A 19,306-nucleotide genomic window follows, 5' to 3' on the forward strand; every position below is an offset into this window, starting at 1 on the left:
TCGCTGATCGCAACCTATTTTTCACACTACCGTATCATTTGGAAACCTTTTCTATTGTTCATTAATTTTTTTAAATAAATTGTAGTCTTTGTTAAAATTTCAAACGAGTAAAAGTTGTCCAAATCATTATATTCTCTTTTTTGAATGTTCGTTGATATTTTGATTCTGATCTCCAGATAACAAAGATAATCAAAAAGCCGTTGGACCCTAATGAATCGCAGCACTTTTTCTGGTTTTCTACGTCATCACTGTGTTCGTCTTCCATTCAAACTACAGATACATTTAATTGGAAAGTACGATATTGTAGATGTATTTTATAAATTTTTGGAAAAAAAATAAGAAAGACTGTCTGGAATTGATCAATGTCTATCGCTGTCTGGGCTTTTTGTTTTTTTTCTGTTTGTGAAGAATGGATGTTCAATAAAAATAAGAATTTATGTCTGGGAAACGGCCAGACTGTTTAGAAATAAAAACTTTGATGGATTCGTCTACAGAAAATACATGTAATGAATCGTAATGAAATGAATGTGATGAAAATACATGTAATGAATACATGTAATGTAATGAATTGGCCTAGTATTAAAGGGTACATCAAAAAAGGATTCATTCCATTCTTAGAGTACATTGTTCCTAGGATAGATTTTTTGGTATATTTGGGAGAGCAAAAAACATTTTTCAATAGACCATTTCGCATTTTCCTAAAAGTTATAGGCTTGAACTCTCTATACTGCAAGATTCCAGGTACCCTCTAAACCATTGTACCCTTAGAATTCGATGTACCCTTTTTCGATGTACATTTGGATCTTGGGCCTGATTCATTTTGTACCTAGATATGGCTAATGTGTAATACTCTCTAGAAACAGTGACTGCGATCTTTGAAATACCCGGGAAATGAGAGGCTTTATTCACACTGGCTTCTCAAATAATTATGAATCAAAAGTTCAATAAAATACAATCCTCCTCTGTTCGTTTTTATTTCACTTTTTAAAAAGTTCCGTTATTTTTCAAAAAAAAAAAACTGAATCCTTTGAAAAATGCAACATCTTTTAAATTTATTATAAAAGATCAAGTCCGTTTCTCGGCGAATTATGGTGAAACTCCATTCCAAACACCCCTTCTCTCATCTCACTTTTCGCCTCATGCTTACCCCCTTCTCCTAATAAGTGAAAAGTCGTCCGTTTCCTCTTTGAAAGTTCAAGAGGCGTGGTCAAGAGTCATTATTGTATCTCAACGCCTCCGCTCCCGTATTCTCGAAGAAACTGTCCAAGATCTTTAGATTCGTTTTCAAATGCGTCATGAAATGGTTTTCAACACCTCTCTATATTCTGCTAATAACCTCTAGGTTACATGTAATTGACTCGTGTGCTGCTACGTCGCCGACAACAGAACCTACCACGACGACGACTACTGAAGCGACGACAACTACTGAGCTTACCACAACAACTGAGCCAACGACTACAACAACCACAACACCCACAACAACCACTACCACAACCCCTACAACAACGACAACTACAACCACGACTACAACCACACCGACTACCACCACAACTACCACTCCAACGACTACAACTACGACAACTCCAACTACAACAACCACAACAACTACAACGACCACTACTACAACTACTACTACAACTACACCAACTACAACTACAACGCCTACCACGACAACCACAATTCGTAAGAATATTTTACCTCGAATTCCGGATCGAATTACTTTTTTTCAGCTCCATGTAATCCGGACGCGATTTCTTACGGAGTGGGAGATGGTGGGACTCCGGAGGTAGATGTTACTGTCTCTTATACCAAGTGAGTTTGAAAAATTCAAGTTATTCGGTTTTTGGTCGTTCCAATTATGTCAAGTGTTTATGTTTTCATTTTCACTCTACAACCATGAAGTCTAAAAACCACCAGAATTTCACTGATCTGAACAAAAATCTCATTTACAGTTTTATGTCTACAACCGATATGGCTACTGGCGTAATCTATTCATCCATGACAGTAACATGCTCTGCAATCAACGGTTACAATGTCTATATGATATTCAATGGAGGTCAAGGCGGCCCAGCTGACAACCAAAACATGCCGCAGTCGATATCCATACGAATGGAATGCAACACTGAAAATAGGATCTGGAATTACGTCGTCACTCTCAACGGAGTCACCTATACACGAGCGGTTTCGCAGGTTGATTGTCAGCAAGCACCGAACGTGGGAAAATAGAATTTTCTCGAGAAAATGTATTTTTATCTATTGATAACCAGAATGAAAACAGTTGTTGTACCCGTTATTTGATCTCCAAGGGGTTATATGATGTGTGGGACGGGCAAAGTTCTGTCTAGAATACATATTGTCCTAAATGTTCTAAATTATTGTTGTCGAATTCCCAGTTACGCTTTCATGAAATAAGTTTTTACCTGACATTAAAATTATCATATCAGAATTTGTGATTCAGAATAGTTTTTTGATGTTCCTCTTCACTTGTAAATATTAGAAACTCTCGCTTTGTGTCCATTTTCTTAGTCTTTCTGGTTTCTCCTTTTTCAAATTTAGGTTCCTATTTTATAATTACCCAAACTATTTGGGAATGAAATATTGATTCTTGTAATATCGAAAATTTCAAAATAAAATTTTGAATCTTTTAATAGTGTGCAGAATCCGAGAAATAAGAGATTGCTACCGTAAAGCTGTATTTGAAGGGTAGGTTCTTCTATTGTTCCAAGGACCATCCGAAGTGGTTTTCTATTACAGGGGTCCTTCAATTAGAGGATATCTTTCTGTTTATCCTGCTATTTTACCAAACTTTCCCATTATAACATTTGATAAATTAACATTCAAAATTCATAAAAATTTATAAATTCCACCAAAACTGAGCAAGTTGTTGAGAAAAAACTGCGTTTTCAACAAATTATCTTTGGAATTGTAGAATTTTCAGAATATTTTTCACTGTAAACGTTCCGAAATTATTTATTTAAAACAGCGCATTTTGTTGAGGGCTCTTCTATTAAAGGGGCCCTTTTAATACAGGTTTCATGGTAAAATAAGAGACATGAAAGACATTTTAGAAATGTTAGTCAATTACCGCATCAGACTTTTATTTAAAATCCATTGAATCTTTTTGCGATTTTCAAAAAACTTAGATTTTAGACGTCTTTCCATCTTGTAAGATTATCCATGTTCATTTCACTACAGGGAAGTAGTAAAAAAACGTAGTAATACAATTTTTACAAGTAAACAGAAATAACAATACCGGTAATGACGAAAAGTCAAAATAAACCTATATCCTGATTTGATTTTCCATTCATATTGCTTATAAAAAGAAATCGCTAGAATCAAGAAATCAAAATTTTTGAGAAGCATGGAGACTACCACCTTCGTAGCTTCTGTCTTAGGATTGGTACGGTAGTTTTTAGAAAAGTTAGAGAATTTAATTACTAGTTTCAGGTATCATTTTTCGGAGTCGCATTCAACTGGACAGTGGTTATTGCAAATCGACAAATCCCATCATCCAAACATTCTTTCGGAATATTGACTGCGTACCAAGCATTTGGAGATGCCATTCATTCCACCATATTTTTCTTTTTTGTCTGCCCAACTATCTATTTGTGAGTTTGAAATTGAGTGTAGAGAACTTTACAGAGAGCTTTAGAAACAACGAATTTCTCATGAATCATCTACATTATGCTGGTTACTGGCTAATGTTCGGCTACGAACTCTCAACACAGTCTCATCTTCTCATATCCTTTAACAGATTTTGTGCAGTTTTTTATCCTACAAAGTACTTCACAATCTTCAGGTAACATTTTCAGTCTGATCTAATTATCAAAAAGCTCTATTTTCCAGCATCCGTAATACTCATCGTGTTGCAACAGTGCTAATTCTATTTTCCTTGACATACACGTTTGCAAATTATTTCATGGGGTGCACACTGAACTGGTATAAAGAAGTCTTCCTCTTCAATTTCCCACCTATCGAGTTCTGCCTCATTTTTGTGTTTTACACCGATTTTTGCAAGTTTTTGTTTACCATTTTACTGGTAGTCATCATTGATGTCCTAACAGTTTTCCGTGTTCACCAACTCAGAAAAAAGGTTCTGTGGTTAAAAAAAATATTTGTCTCGGGAAGTTTTTGTTTTCAGATTCGAGGTACTACAGCTTCAGCAGATGCAAGGGCAGCAGCACAAAGATCTCGAGAAATGAGTTTTCTAAAGCAGACATGTGCACAAGGATCCATCTTCACATGTGAACTCATAACATATTTTATTTTGTCTCCAATGATTAAAAATCAGTGGCTTCTATTCTTAAGTACCTCATTTGCTTGGGTATCTGTACACGCTCTCGATGGGTTGGGTTGTTGGTCTTGAAAAGAAAATATTATATATATTATGCAGGTTCGTAACCCTTATGTTCAACCAAGACATGCGAAAGTTCATCAAGAAGTCAATTCTTCGGAAGCCAATTCCGCATGACCTTGCTTCCAAAATCAGCTCAACTCGTACACAACTTAATTAAATATTCATTTTCACAGAATAGTTGCAACAAATTCGAATAAACTATTCAAAAATTAATTGGACAGAACTGCTTCGGTCCTTCCGATGTTGTGACAGGCCCATCTTATTTTGAAGCCACGTCCATCGTTTTCTGACTTTGAATCTGAGCGGAACGTTAATTTAACATATCTATCAGTGCTATCAGCTGATAGAATCAGTTCACGGGGGTTTCTCTGAAAAATCACCAGTATAAAGAAGTTTGACTCAACTGGTAACCCACGTTTGAGAATGTGCAATCCCTGATGTTTGCCGATCTTTTCTCTCCCTTGTACATGACTTCAATCTCTATATATTCCTCAGCTAGCTGTCTGCATTCTTCTTTTGGTTTTACCAATCCGACATTCACATCAGAAAAGATAATAGAGCAATCGTGGCTGTTCGGAGGACGGAGAGTAAACCTTAAATTAAGGAATCAAACTTTGAAACTTGAGAAGCTGCCTACACTTGTGAAATTGATTTATTGTAACCATTCGGATATCCAATACTAGAAATAATTCCGTCTAGCTCATAAGAATCAGCAAACTGAATGAAGTTGTCCCTTTGTGAGACAACAGTATAGTAGGACATATCGTATCCACCATGATTCAAAGAATGATCTGATTTGAATTCCATTGTCACATCCTTTCCAGATGATACGAACGTTGCAGGGAGACTCGTTCCACAGTATTTTGTTCCGTTTGTTCCTTCTTCTCGGAACTAAAATCTCTGAAGATTAACTTTAAAAATTAGAGGCTCGAACTAACCAGAAGATGATCGTATTCACATAAATTGGTTGCAGTGTTAGGTTCTTCTAATACAAGCTCACTGGAAAATCAATTAGTCCTCATTGATATATCTGAATGACTTACTGGAAAACCATAAGCATTTTCTGATTTGAAGGTTGCAGTTTGGTGAAACATGTGGAATTCTCCGAATAAGGCTGCGGATAATTGGGGCTCGTGAGCCTTCCAGATTTGATAGTATTTGTATCAATTGTTCTATTGCAGTCTGAAAAGCGCCAAATGTCAATCAGTTATCGAGAAAAAACTTACTATCCAATAGGTTATACTCAAACTTGAACATTGATCGTGAGTGGTTAGCAGTAGGTACGATTCCAGCGGATACAATGATCTGAAATTTTATTTTCAGAGATTTCAAAGCTGTAAAACCTTACCTGGATTGTGTTAGTATTGGAGACATGGGCGTTTGGAACATGGCTACCACAGAGTTTTGTAATCTTTCTTTGATTCGGTTCTCTGGCACAAGCTGGATGTTGACACTCTTGAAGGGAACCGACGTCTCGTATCTGAAATAATACTTGGAAGTTTATAAGATTTTCTCAATGTTCTACCTCCACATATGCATCGGAACAGTCTTCAGCCTTGGACGGGATGTTGAATTGTCTGAAATAGTAATTACTTGATTTCCATTTATGACAAAAGACTCACTTGAAGTTTACGATTACTGGTTCTGTCTTTGTTCCTCGAATCATAAAGCGACACCGTTGGAATGAGCGTCCCTTATCAACTTCTTTATCTGTAATTTTTCTCATATTTCGTTACAGATTCACTATCTTCAAACTCACTCTCTTCTTTGGTGATTCCTTTATATACCAACGTTTTCATGTCAGAAGTTGCCTGAAGCCATCCTCCACATTCAGAATTTTCAATTTTGTAAGAAATATTGAACCCTCTTCCAACTCCATCTCTATCTGTGCTAAATGTCAAGAAAGCATGTCTATGGGAGGTTTGTAATGATTTTGGAGGTGGATTATCAGATGTACAGATATCTCCTGCCAATAGCGGAGAGAAAGATTCCTGACCATCATAAATATTTAATACATCAATGCATTCTGGATCCGGTTTCACTCCTGGTGGGTACTCCAACTGTTCCGTGTCAATTGAATCGATTCGAATTCGAAGTTGACTGTCGACAGGACCACTGATGGTCCATCCACACATCAAAGAGTTCGGATAGTTTCCATCGTCATCTTGAGGACTTGAAAGTGTTTGCCAACTATCTGTAGCTGTCAGCCTTCCTCCACATCCGTCTTTTTCTCCTAGTGTTGACTGCACTATCACTCTAAAACCACCAGCATTCACGTTGAAATCTGTTTTCATGTGAATCAACATATTTGGACCAGTCGACATGATACGGTATTGTGGTGCTCTGAAAACTCAGAATAGGGAAATATTGAAGTTTACGAATTCTTACTGTTTCATGGTACCGCAGAATTTGCCAAGTGTTTTGTTTGCCTGAATATCTGACGAGTCAAATATCTCCACATAATCAGCTGTACAATCCATAAACGCTTCCAAATCCATCCTCTCAAATCGAACGTACAATTGACGATCAGGTTCAGTTGTGATATTCCAAACACAATCGAGATCTTTAGCATATGGAAGAGGGAATGCAGGACTGGTCACAACAGTATGGTAGCTGGTCCCTTCTCGGAGCTCAATGTTGTCACCACATTCTGAACATTTTCAAATTGAAACTGATAAGGTTTAACTGATAAGCAGAAATAGGAACTCACTGCTGATAGAATAAGCTAGCTGGAATCCTCTAGTCTTTTTCTTATTCTTCACAGTCTCCGTATCGTCCAAAGACCAGAGGAATGATTTACTAGTCACAAACTTCAAACCAATTGGTCCCTTGAAAACCATCGGATCACTTGGTACGGCACTTCCAGCACAAATTGTGTAAAGTACACGATCTGTGCTAGCTTCGATGATTTGAAGATAGTCCTCTTCGCATGGAGAACGACCGAAACTTGCTGTAAGATTTTGGTAGATTTCAAGAATCACAAAAATAACAAACTCTTGATGCTAGACAAATCAAAATCAGAGAACTTGAGTGCTATAACAGAGTTTTGATCTGGTGGAGAAATCAAATAAGTGCAGCTGGCTTCTTCATTTGGATATCCTTCTGGGTAATGTGGCGATGAAATGACTCCATGATTTAATCGATAAACTGTTCCGCATTTCGCTTCCCAGTCGATTCTAAATCCTTTTGCTGTTGTTGAGGAGTCCGTTGTAAAGTTGAGACGGATACGATTGGATTCCGAATCCCAGTCTAATGGATGCATGACTCCGCAGAGTGGATTTTCTTTTTCCTCGTCTTGGAACAAGAAGTAATAATCACCATTGGGAGAGTTGGCGCGAGTGGAGTGCTCTTGAGAAACCATGAGTTGATCCTGAAAGACAGAATTTTATTTAATTATTATTACTTTCTATTTAGAGTTTGGTATCCAGTTTTGTGCATCTCTAAATTATACCTTTTCGCAATTTCCAGATGTTTCTATATCGAAATCTCTGAACTTCAAATTGACATGATATCCCACTGGTACTTGGATATCCCATACACACTCCAAGTCATTGTCGTAATCCTTCTCTCCAAAATGTGGCGAACGAATTTGGCCAGACATTCCTCTTGCATGAAATCCACATTCATCGTTTTCATTCACAAACTCATATTCCAATTTCCATCCGGCTTCCTCAGATTTCATATCAGTTACCCATTGAAGTGTCATGTATCTTCCATGAGTTTTGATGGTTTTGAATCGATCTTCCAGTTTTTGCTCCGCTTCGCCATCTATATTGTGACAGTATCTATGGATAGGATTCAGTTCAGCCTGTCGTCCTTCTCCAACAATCAAATGATCCTTTTCACAATGATGTTCGTACATGATTCTCATTTCCACAATTTTTACCTACAATTTTTAAATTCGTATTATTTTTACTTTGTTTTTTTGACAAGTTCACCTAAAAAAACTACTTGAGTTGTTTATTATGTTGGACAAGGACGAAACACTCGAGGTACTCGTATAAAAAGTAACATGACTACGCAAAATTTTATTCAAATCGAGAATAATGATCGCAACACATTTCTTGCCTCTTTTTCTATTAATTACAATTAATTTCGTTCTTGTCCAAGGACAGTTTGTAAGTGGTAAATCTAACTCTTTTCAAAATCCTCTATTTTTTAGTACGGTGGTGGTCCAATGTTTTACGGAGGTTATCCACCGATGGCTTATGGCCCTGGATACGGCTATGGAGGATACGGTGGATATGGATCATACGGAGGATATGGTCCAATGGGTTATGGAAGTGCATACAGTTTTTATGGCAAATAAATTTCTTTTTTCTTATTTCTTACCTTCACAATTTGTCCTTCTGGAGCTTCTAGAATCCATCTACACTTCGATCCTGGCAGATATTTCTGTCCCGTTCCAAAGTTAGGACTTGTTATTTCGCCACGATTTGGAGACGTTATGACTCCTCCACACTTTTGGAACTCGATAGTCAAATTGAACTCTTGAGGGTCATGATCGCGGAACAGCTGGGCCACAAAGACATCAATCGTTGGGTTCACATAAATCATTTCCGTCACATTTTCCTTCATAGCAGTGATATCACAGACCGTTTTTGAGAGTGGTACTGGTTCGGTGGCTGGAACAATGCGACTTCCATTCAATTCAGCAGGATTCACTTACATTGGATCTTGACATAAGATCCCCATGACAAACAAACTCCCAAGTCCCTTTGGAAGCTGACCTCCACTTTATAATTGTCCAATTTGAGATAAACACTTCCGTAGTTGATTGGTTTCTCAATTGATACATGACAAAGTTCTTTAAAGAGATTGGATGAGATTCGTTCTCAAAAAAGTTAAACACACCATCAACTCCGATTCCTTTTCCATTGAGTTTCGCGTAACCATGGAACTCTAATGTTCTGTTCGTATCAACTGTCATTGTACATCCCTTTGTCTCCTTTGTAGCTGGAACTGCTAGATATTCAACTGTGAATGGAGCGTAGAACGTCTCATTCGAAGATCCTTCATCCAATCCATACATTGCTAGATGTTCTCTTGTAGAGGAATCATCGTAAGTAATGCGAGATATGTCGGTACTTGAATAAATCCTAGTAATGTTTTTACAGAAATGTTTGTTCATTTGAGCACCTGTATATGGAGGTATTCCTTCGAGAATCTAAACAAAAAATTTAGTGAAGATTCAAGCTCAAACTTGTTTACCATAAGATCCAAGAAGCAGTTATTCTTTGGTGTTCTCACAAATCCTGTACTCCGATAATGTTCCTCCGCTAGCCAATTAATTTTGAAAGACCAAATCATGCCTGGTTTTGATTTGAAATCCCAAACGCATTTCACATGTGGCAGAAGTTTATCTGGATATCCAGGAGGTGTAAGTGTTCCCGAAACACCATCGATGACTCCACCGCATTCTGAAATAATTTGAAATGAAACGAGATTGAATTCGATTGGGAAATCGCCTCACTTTCTTTGCTGAGCTTAACTGCCAAGTCGAAACCGCATTTCTTTTGATTGCAATACATTCGACTGCCTCTCTGAAAATATTCAAAATATTATTCTCCGTTTGAATCTTTAGATCCTATACAGAAGCAGTCGCATTGGATGAAAATTGAACGGTCAGTTGGTTTGAAGCACTTCGACTGTAGCCTTCCGGAACCTGTCTAGTGATACAAGCAGGTCCGATCAATGGTGTTGCTGTAGAATTTCCATCACGAACGATCACTTGTTCCATTGTGCAGTTCTGGTTGTAGAAGAGCCACAAATGATCCATTTTAGTATCAATCATATGAGTATTGGGACTTCTGACATTCCATTGACACTGAACTGGTGTTGTAAACGGATCAGGGAAGTTTGGAGATGTTATATGGGAAGTGACATTCTCTTGCACAATGGTTGTTCCTCCACAAGTTGCAAGTTCGACTGTGGCTAAGAACTTTTTGCTTCTTCCATATTCCGATGTATGAAGCTTCATGTAAAGGAAATTGTTGGTTGAGTAGATACTAGATGGTGGTTTATTTCCACAGTACTTTCCAATCATATTCGAGAATTGAGATGGTCCATCTCGAATTTCCACATAGTGATCTCTACAGTTCTCTCCATTTCCATCCATATCAAAATTGTCTGGATCAAAAGTGAGCATGATTCGATGTCCGTTTGGTGTGGTCATCACATACTCGCATTCCACAGAATTCGGAATACGCTGCGGGAACTCCGGAGATTGCAAAATTCTAGATGGTGTGTTCTCATCCACTTGAATCAATCCGGATGAGCATTCTGTCATGTGTTCCTTCATAATCAGCTTGAACCCTCTTCGACTGGCTGGTGTAGAACTGAACTTGATGAATAGTCTGCCACGTGCACTTGTGAAGTTAGCAGGTTCTCCTTGATCCAAACGACCACAAAACTTTGTAGCTGCTGCATACTGGGTGAGAGCTGGCTGAATCTCAGAGTACCGATTTCCCAATACCAGCGAGTTATCAGGATCACATGGAGTTCTGTCTTCCATGTCAAGATCCACAATTTGAACAAAAATTTTTCGGTTGGTCTCCATTATCAACGTATATTGACAATTCCAGATTCTTGGCCCGTATGTTAAATTATAGTTTGGACTTGTCAACGTATGTTCGAAGAATACACCAGGGCGAACGTGTTCAAAGGCGTTGCAAGCTGAAAATGAAACTGCTCATTGGGATCAAAAATTATCAACCCACTCAATCGATAGTTAAGTTTGAATCCGACTCCATGTCTCGATCGATCCGAAACGAAATGAATATGGAGAGCTTTGTTGACGGAAAAGTGGAATGTGCCGTTGGAGCGAGCTAGTGTGCAATGTTTGCTGGCACCGGTGAAGTCTGGCTCTCCTTCTTCTTCTCTAGAAATTGGAAAAAGTTCTCACAGAAAGGCGATAAACTTTTCTTACGGTAACTCTTCAAACTGAAGGCGGAAGGAAACAAAATCATAATTACAATTGTCAGCATCTTCCAAATTTAGATAATCAAATTTCAACTCAATTCCAGTGAACATTGGTCTTCTGATAATCCAACGACAGTGCATATTCTCTTCATACCCAGATGATTGACCAGGTGGCAATGGGTTGTTGAAAGAGTTCCAGTCATATGAGGCAATAATATCACCGCCACAATCGTAGACTTCTAGAAAACAGAGCAATTCAAATTGAAGGTAAAGTTTTTCAACCCCTACTTTTCTCTTTTTTCGCTTCTGTCATATTTCTCGAATTCAATGGCACAGCGTACCAGGAGAATGAGAATCTATCATTCTTATCAAGCTTTCCATAAACTCGAATCACACTTGTCTCGAAGAATTTCTCTTCTGGCATCATTGTTCCTGTCACTTCCTGATAGCCGACGGTTTCCACATCGTCATTTTCACCAGCTATTGTGAACTGAAACCTTCGATGTATCCTTCAAAATTTACAATAAAATAAACTCACTCTCAAATAAGAGCTCGGTGACGGAATGTAAAGTTCATGGAACATCACTAGGATTCCAGCCTTCTCATCTGCGGTATCTAACGTCCAAACCATAGTTTCGACTCCATCAATCATCGGATTCGACACGAAACGGTTACTTGGTCTTCCACCAGACACCTTCTCATATCTAGCCTTGAACAGAGGTCTTGAGTTAGAATCTTGTTGATCCACATCTGTTTCCTCATCTTCACTAACAGAAGTAGACGGGCGGTATCTTAGGAAGATGTAGAGAGTTTGTGCTTCGAACTCTGTTGTGTCAATGGAACTTATATCACACTGTCTTTTGAGCAATGGTCCAGAACTGTTATTTTTTCTTATTTCAATGTAAGAGTCCGTGCAATTAGGTGTAGATTTCAAGTTGTGATCACTGAAAGGATATTAGTCAAACTTCTCATACTATGACAATCAAAACTTACAGTATACTGACAGTAACAGTATTTCCATCATTATTGGTGACAGTCCATGCACAATCGAATGGTTTATCGAGATTTCTGGTTGGAGCATAAATGGTTCCTTGAGAGTGTTTCACTTCTCCACCACAGTTTCTCTCATCGGTACTCACTACTATAACAGCTGAATGTGCAGCATTCGCATGTTTCACACTGAGTATCATATCATCTTCTGCTGCGTATTCTTGCATGGTGGTATCTGCGGCGAGCATTTCGGTGTACTTCAGAACTCCCCCAACATAAATGTCAATCTTATCTTCAATTGTGAGCAGAGAAGAAGCATTGACCTTCGCGAACTCCTCTAATCGGATGTAGATTTCAGAGTCTTCTGGATCCTTCTTCTTAATTGTTACATTACAAGATCCTTCCTCTTCGTCATGGTACATTGATATCACTTGTGGTTTTGATTCAGCGTATACCACTCCTCCGCACCGTGCTCTGATTGAAATTCGCACTCCATTCTTGTCACGGACAGCTTGTCCAGTTTTCTGACCCATCAAATTGGATGCTCCTTCGAAAGTAATCAAAGATCGTGTGGCATACATCTCGAATGTTTTTGGTGTACTCGACTCGTCGCAAATTTTCTCGAATGGAGATTGATTAGTTCTGCAAAATCTCTTTATCATTTTCAATTCAATTAGTTTTTTCACTTACTCATTGCCCACATAGAATGTAAGCATTCCATCATTGTATGGCATATACCACTGACAAGTGACATTCGAATTACCTAGATTGAATTTCGTTCTGGCCTGTCTTTCTTCGTGGTAGTTGGGAGTGTGATACTCTTCAATTGTATACTCGATATGGTATCCTGGTGGTGCATTCACTAGCCAACGACATTTTACTCCAAGTGGGTATGGACTAGGGAATCCAGGAGACAAAATTGTTCTATCGCTTCCTCGTTCCACTGAAAATGAAACTCTTTAACACCTGCGGAATTGTTACATGAAACTTACAGTTAATAATCCCTCCGCAAGCATCCTTATCAGCTGGTGTATCCACGAAATCAATTTTAGCATGCATCAATACAACATCCTTCAGACGATCCTTGTTCAACTGAAAGGTTTATAGATCTGGGGGTTACTGATAAATTAACAAACCGAAATGTGAATGAAAAGCTCGTTGGTATGAGAAGAGATAATCTGTTGGCTTATCGGTGAACAGAACGATTGAAAAGCCGCTCCAGAAGCGTTACTGCTACCCATGAACAATGCCATTCCATTAAAATTCGAATTAGTTTTGTAGGTGCAATCCGAAGTGGCAACAGGAAGCAAATCAAATTTAGTGATATTCAAGTTAATTTGTTTTCCTACAGGAGCCTGAATCTTGATTTGACATTCAAACTCATCCACTTCCGTGTCAATATGATCTCTTGTGATCATCAAAGATTGTGGAGAGCTAATATCCCACGAACATCCAAGAGTACTCCAACTGAGCCAGAATTTGTTCGTCGGATCCGATTGACTGTTGTAAGTCAATTTCATTGTGTTATGTCTTGATTTTATCGTTCTCGGAACTGCTCGATCACAGAATTTGTTGATAGAGTTGGTAACGTTGTGCTGTGTATTTTGGAATGTAACTTGAGCTTCTGCCAAATCCGTATCATCCACTTTCAACATGTCCGATTTGCACGGTGTCGATTGATAGGAATAGAATCTATTTTGAGAAACAGAGAACTCATGAACAGTTACAATGATTCGATTTCCTTTCGGGACACGAATAGTCCAAGTACAGTATTGACTGTTGTGCACTTTGTAGGGGTACCCAGGATTCTGAATATTTCCGCTAATGCCATCAAGAACGATATCTTTACAGAGAGTGGTAAAATGACCGGAGAATCCAAAGATTTTGTTGGATTGAAAACCACCAGCTTGATTGTAACGGATGAGAAGCTCATTGTCATCCGAAGTAATTGGCTCTGATGCCAATTCTTTAGCACAGAATCGTTTCAGATGCAAGTTTCCAAGACGTGCAGAGTTGAAGAACTGGAATAGAATTGATACATATAAAATTAAGTCTAGTTGAAACTCACATCAAGACGATTGGCAGCAAAAAGAGGGCAGAATCCGGAAGCATCCGAAGAAGATAGATCATCGAGAGCAGTCAGAGCAAATCGAACTTTGTTTCCAAGAGCAACTGCAACTGTCCACTCACACTTCATATTCTTCTTATCACTAAGTGGATATTGTGGAGCAGAAACAACACCGGATAGACCATCAACACGACCACCACATCCTGAAAAGTTTGTTTTGAAGGTTTTTTGAAGGGTAGGGAATCCCTAACTTACCACTTGCGATGGTTTCATAAGTCAGATTGAAAAAGGATCCTTCTGTGTTGACTGACTTGAAAACAATGGTAACTCGGTTGCTGAATGATCGGATCATCGGCATGTAGTTGACTTGAGGGGTGCAAACTTCTGGAGGAATCGAAAGGAATGGAGGAGATGTTTCTGTTGGACCATTTCTAAATGACAGGCTGCTCTTTCCACATGGCAAAGTCATATTCTCCATTTTCAAAAGAATTCGTCGGTTGTCATGAACAGCAATATGGTATTCACATTTGTCGTACTTGGTTCCCATATCTGGATTGAACACCAAAGAACCACTTGGAGCAGTCATTGTATAATCACATGTGGTTCTTCTGGAAATCGCTTCAAACTTAGCATTCCATCCTGCTCCTGCCACTGATCGATCGGAAACAAAGACAACTGCCATTGTATTAGATGTACTGAATATCGCCGGTGGTATCATAGATCCACAGAACTTTCCGAGCAAGTCTCCATGAACGGTTTCGTTGTGATAGCTTGTGTAGATCTCAACACGATCATATTCGCAACCTTTTGTTGGCGTAACTTCTAAATCAAAAACGTCGAAAGTGAGTTTGACAGCTCTGGACCAGGAAACGTAGATTTGATAGACACAGTGCATGTGGGCCAAGTATTTTTCTGGATAGTTCGGAGAAGAGATCGTTCCAGTCATACTGGAGAATAATCCACCACAACCAACATCAGTGGTCTTGTATTCCAAACTGAGGCCCTTAAATAGAGGGTTTCCATCACTCGCAACTGTAATTTTCAAAGGACGAGATGCCGATACAGAAAGCCAAGATCCTTCCACGAACGGATAACGAGCACAGACATAGCGACGATTGAAGAACAGGTTGTCACTACGACCACCAGAGAGCTGAAAAGATGATACAGTAATCCAAAACTAGTTACCGTAGAACCTGAATAGAAGAGCACACTGTCTAGTTTGAGGACACACTGTCTAGTTTGAGGAAGATATCAAAAATGTGTCCACTGATGAAAAGTTTGTGATAATTTTTTTATACTTTCGACAGGAAACTAGAAAAACTGTCGCACACTTTGCTGTTAGAGGGCCCCTCTATAACAGGTTTTATAGTATTTCCCATCATACCTCCACATAATTTTCATATGAACTAAGGTCCTTTGGTGCATAGAAACACTCTGACATGGGAAGAACTCTCAAGCCAACTGTCAAAAATCGAATATTGATAACATGAGTTTTAGGCGCTTCAACGACATATGTGCATGTCCCAGCAGCTCCTCCGTTCGGGAAGTTCCATGTTTGAATCGTTCCGTTTCCTCTGACCCGTTTTTGGCACACTGAAACCAGAAAAATGAAATGAAATGTTTATTTTTTCATCAACTCACTCATTTCATACCGAACCCTGAACCCTTTTCCTTGATCGGCAGCATCAGAATGAAAAACGAGAACTGCCGCCGGATTAGTGACAGTCAGCTCATTTGGAGGTTTTCTGGGATTGCACCCTTCTGAGAGCATGTTTCCATCTCCATCATGAATTTTCAAGTAGTCATTGGTGCATGTTCCGAATTCCATCATGTTGCGATAAGCACTTAATCTAGACAAACCACCTCGACCGAAGACTACATCTCCATCTATTGGATACAAACGACGAAAGGATCGGTCTGAATACCCGTCATTTTTTGTACGGATTCTTTATAACTCACAATGCATGACACCAGGTCCATTCGCACTGAATCCAGATTTCACATCGAAACTCTCAAACGTTAGCTTCAAAACCATGTCTCCACTATAAGATCCATTTCCCAAGGTTCCATTGATTTTCCATGTGCAATCCATATTTGGGGGATACAAACTGCCGTAGTTGGGAGATTCAATAACTCCATTGAAGTCGAAGTCATTGTTAACATTATCAATTTCCGCTCCACATGTTCTATCCGGATCGACGAATTTGTATTTCAAAGTGAAGCCACGAATTGTTTCAAGGCCACTGACACTTTGTAACATGTTACTGACAAAAGAGACAGAAAGGAATGGCCCAGTTGATTTGAGAGTTTGAGCTTCTAGGCTTGATGAACATGATTCTAGAATACGATGTCTGTCGTAAGTAGAATATCCGTCAAAGATTTCTAAAGAATTCTGATCGCAATTTTCATTTTCCTTGGAGTGCATCACGATCGGTGGAATAGTAATTTCAATTACTTTTCCTCCAGGAGCAGAAATGAACCACTCGCAGACAATGTCTTGCTTGTTTTGTGGTACAGATAACATTCCTTCAGGTTTCGAAGTTCGGAATCCACACTCTGAATACAAAGCCTTAAGCTCTCTCAATGATAACAACACCTACTTCTTTCAATGGTCTCCCATTCAATACTGAACGTTCCTTGAGTTCCTCTGAATCTCATCATAGCTCCGGTAGATGTCATTGTAATTGGCATGTCACTGAGTGGAGCATGTACACTGTGAGAGTCTCCACAGAATGTAGCGAATTCAGGAGATGAATCATTAGGACCATCATAAAGAGTGAGATTGCCATCAGTGGTAGTACAATCAGTAGGTGTGTCTCCTTCTTGAGTGAACTCATCGAAAGAAGTGAAACTGATTCTCACTGCCGAACTGACTGCTGGAATATTGAAGACAAAGTCGCAAATAGCCGGGTCCGTTTTATTTCTAGCTGGGAATGTGAACGAATAGTTTCCAGTTTTGTGGGTGAAGTGAGCTCCACAATCTGAAATAACAGTTTTTGGTTGACCATAATTTTTAAAAAATATTTAAAATTCATACATTCTTCTTCTTCGGCGCAAGTCCTTCCGAAAAAGTGTTCTGGACAATCGCAGTACGCCGAATCGTCCACAACAACACACGATCCTCCATTGAGGCAAGGGTTCGATTGACACGGAGACGTCTTCTCACAGAACTTTCCAGAAAATCCATCTTCACATATACATTGGTATTGTGTTGCACTGGTTGGCTGCAAAAAAATGTTTATGTGTTTACCGAGAATCATTTCTTTACCTTGCACTTTCCTCCATTGAAACATTCGTTACTCTGGCATACTGTACTTTTTGATTTGACACATCCATCTTCTCCGACTCCATCACCAACATATCCGTCGGGACAGTAACAAATGTATGCACCTACTGCACTATAACTTTCATCGGTTGGTTTACAGGTAGCCAGCTCATGGCATTTGTTATCTTCGCAGACGTCATCCCTGCTACACGTCTCTCCGGATCCTGAGTAACCATCTGGACAGTCTCCACAGTAGTATGACCCAATAGTGTTGAAGCATTTGACAAGCGGGGAGCATACTTTCACTTCTCCTTGGCACTCATCAACATCAACACATGAGTTTCCTTCCACTAAAAGAATACATTCCTTTTCAGAGTTTTCTGATGACTATATCTTGACTATATCTTACTTTTGTATCCCTCTGGACATCCGGAGCAGACGAATGAGCCTGGCATGTTGACACAATCAACTCCTGGATGACAAGGATTCGATTCACACTCATCTACATCTACACATGTTGGATTATTCTTGTCATTTGACACCTTGAATCCCCAATCACAGATACATTTGTAGGCGTTCGCTTCACCAGAAGATGAAATAGTTGTATCTAAAATATTCTCGATACAATGGCCATGCGGACCACAGAGTTCGAAAGTTTTTGAGCATGCTGACATATGATATTGACAGAGAGGGCCGTGGTAACCAGAATGACATTCACAGTCGAACCCTCCTCTTCTGTTTACACATGTTCCATTATTCTGACATCCAGCCATGGTTCCGTTGTAGACAGAACACTCATCAACGTCAGCTTCACAAGTTTGTCCTGTGAAGTGTGGAGGACAAAGGCAGGTAAATTTAGGACCGACTTGTGGAATACATGTGGCACCGTTTTTGCATTTATTAGGCTCACAACTATTCATGTCAATCAATTTGTTGAGTTTTCTAAAATCTTGAAATTTGAAAACTGTTGGTTTACAACTTCTTACATTATCTGCCTCGTCATCTTCACCAACAATCCACGCCTTCTCATGTCTCTGTTTGTCTTGTCTTCCTTCCACTTCTTCAAATTCCTGACTTCTATCGTCAAATTTCGCATCTGAAAGTTTTGTTTCATATTGACTTCTTTCAATTATCCTAACCGCAATTAGAGAATGCTTTGCTGAATTTAAAACAACTCTCACAGCAGAGTTCGTTGTATCTTGTCGGCTCTTCAACGACAAAAACATCTGGTAAGCATTGTCTACTCTTCCAACAAGTTGGTTGAATGAGGCCTGAAAAAAATAAAGGTTTTCCCTATTTCTAACTACCGTACAAGCTGTATTAGAAGGACCGGCCCTTCTATTGTTCCGAGGTACCCCCGGAGGACCCTTTTAATATAGGGGCCCTTCAATTAGAGGGGCTTCTACTTTTTTTGCGAACTTGTAGAACTTCCAGAATATTTTTCATTGAAAACGTACGGTAATTTTATTTTTTCAGAACACATTTTGAAAGTTGACCTTCTTTACAGGTGGCTTCAATTACGGGGACTCTTCTATTACAAGAGGCCTTTTATTTTCCCAAGCCCATCTTAGAGGGTCCTTCTATTAGAGGGTCCCTTCTATTAAAGGGGCACTTCTAATACAGATTTACGGTATCATCGCGAATTTGGAGATTTGAAAAGTTTTCTAAGTCATCATCACAAAAAATTCACGCGATTTTTAGTGGT

The 19,306-nt window shown here is 39.0% G+C and overlaps 3 protein-coding genes across 3 annotated transcripts in view; 2 read left to right on the top strand and 1 right to left on the bottom strand.

The window, feature by feature from the left end:
- Window positions 1-2,214, top strand: part of CBG08532 — a gene marked incomplete at both ends in the record, with an annotated part of 46,699 nt that extends 44,485 nt beyond the window's left edge. The window contains 2 exon segments of the mRNA XM_002636206.1: window positions 1,731-1,812; window positions 1,953-2,214. Of these exon segments, the coding sequence (XP_002636252.1) occupies window positions 1,731-1,812; window positions 1,953-2,214 (344 nt within the window).
- A 1,147-nt stretch (window positions 2,215-3,361) lies between these two features.
- Window positions 3,362-4,514, top strand: CBG08531 (the record flags this gene model as incomplete). Its single annotated transcript, XM_045237368.1, has 5 exons — window positions 3,362-3,400; window positions 3,448-3,608; window positions 3,653-3,799; window positions 3,847-4,347; window positions 4,394-4,514. The coding sequence occupies 5 exons, from the start codon at window positions 3,362-3,364 to the stop codon at window positions 4,512-4,514; spliced, it is 969 nt and encodes a 322-aa protein (XP_045093827.1).
- Window positions 4,515-4,566: 52 nt separating this feature from the next.
- On the bottom strand, window positions 4,567-18,827 carry CBG08530 (the record flags this gene model as incomplete). The annotated part of the gene is given in 37 exon segments (XM_045237369.1): window positions 4,567-4,725; window positions 4,773-4,950; window positions 4,995-5,248; window positions 5,296-5,356; window positions 5,401-5,539; window positions 5,584-5,662; window positions 5,706-5,837; window positions 5,883-5,934; window positions 5,980-6,067; window positions 6,117-6,700; window positions 6,746-7,007; window positions 7,068-7,303; window positions 7,348-7,727; window positions 7,809-8,243; window positions 8,690-8,982; window positions 9,023-9,524; window positions 9,569-9,777; window positions 9,831-9,900; window positions 9,951-11,032; window positions 11,077-11,237; window positions 11,286-11,517; window positions 11,567-11,768; window positions 11,817-12,222; window positions 12,272-12,910; window positions 12,959-13,211; window positions 13,225-13,360; window positions 13,405-14,331; window positions 14,355-14,582; window positions 14,599-15,486; window positions 15,649-15,687; window positions 15,721-15,929; window positions 15,978-16,253; window positions 16,296-16,892; window positions 16,937-17,317; window positions 17,374-17,560; window positions 17,605-17,951; window positions 18,011-18,827. The coding sequence occupies 37 exon segments, from the start codon at window positions 18,825-18,827 to the stop codon at window positions 4,567-4,569; spliced, it is 12,120 nt and encodes a 4,039-aa protein (XP_045093828.1).
- Window positions 18,828-19,306: the final 479 nt, after the last annotated feature.

This window comes from Caenorhabditis briggsae, assembly GCF_000004555.2.
Source record: "Caenorhabditis briggsae complete genome, chrV, whole genome shotgun sequence".
Taxonomy (NCBI): Eukaryota; Metazoa; Nematoda; class Chromadorea; order Rhabditida; family Rhabditidae; genus Caenorhabditis; species Caenorhabditis briggsae.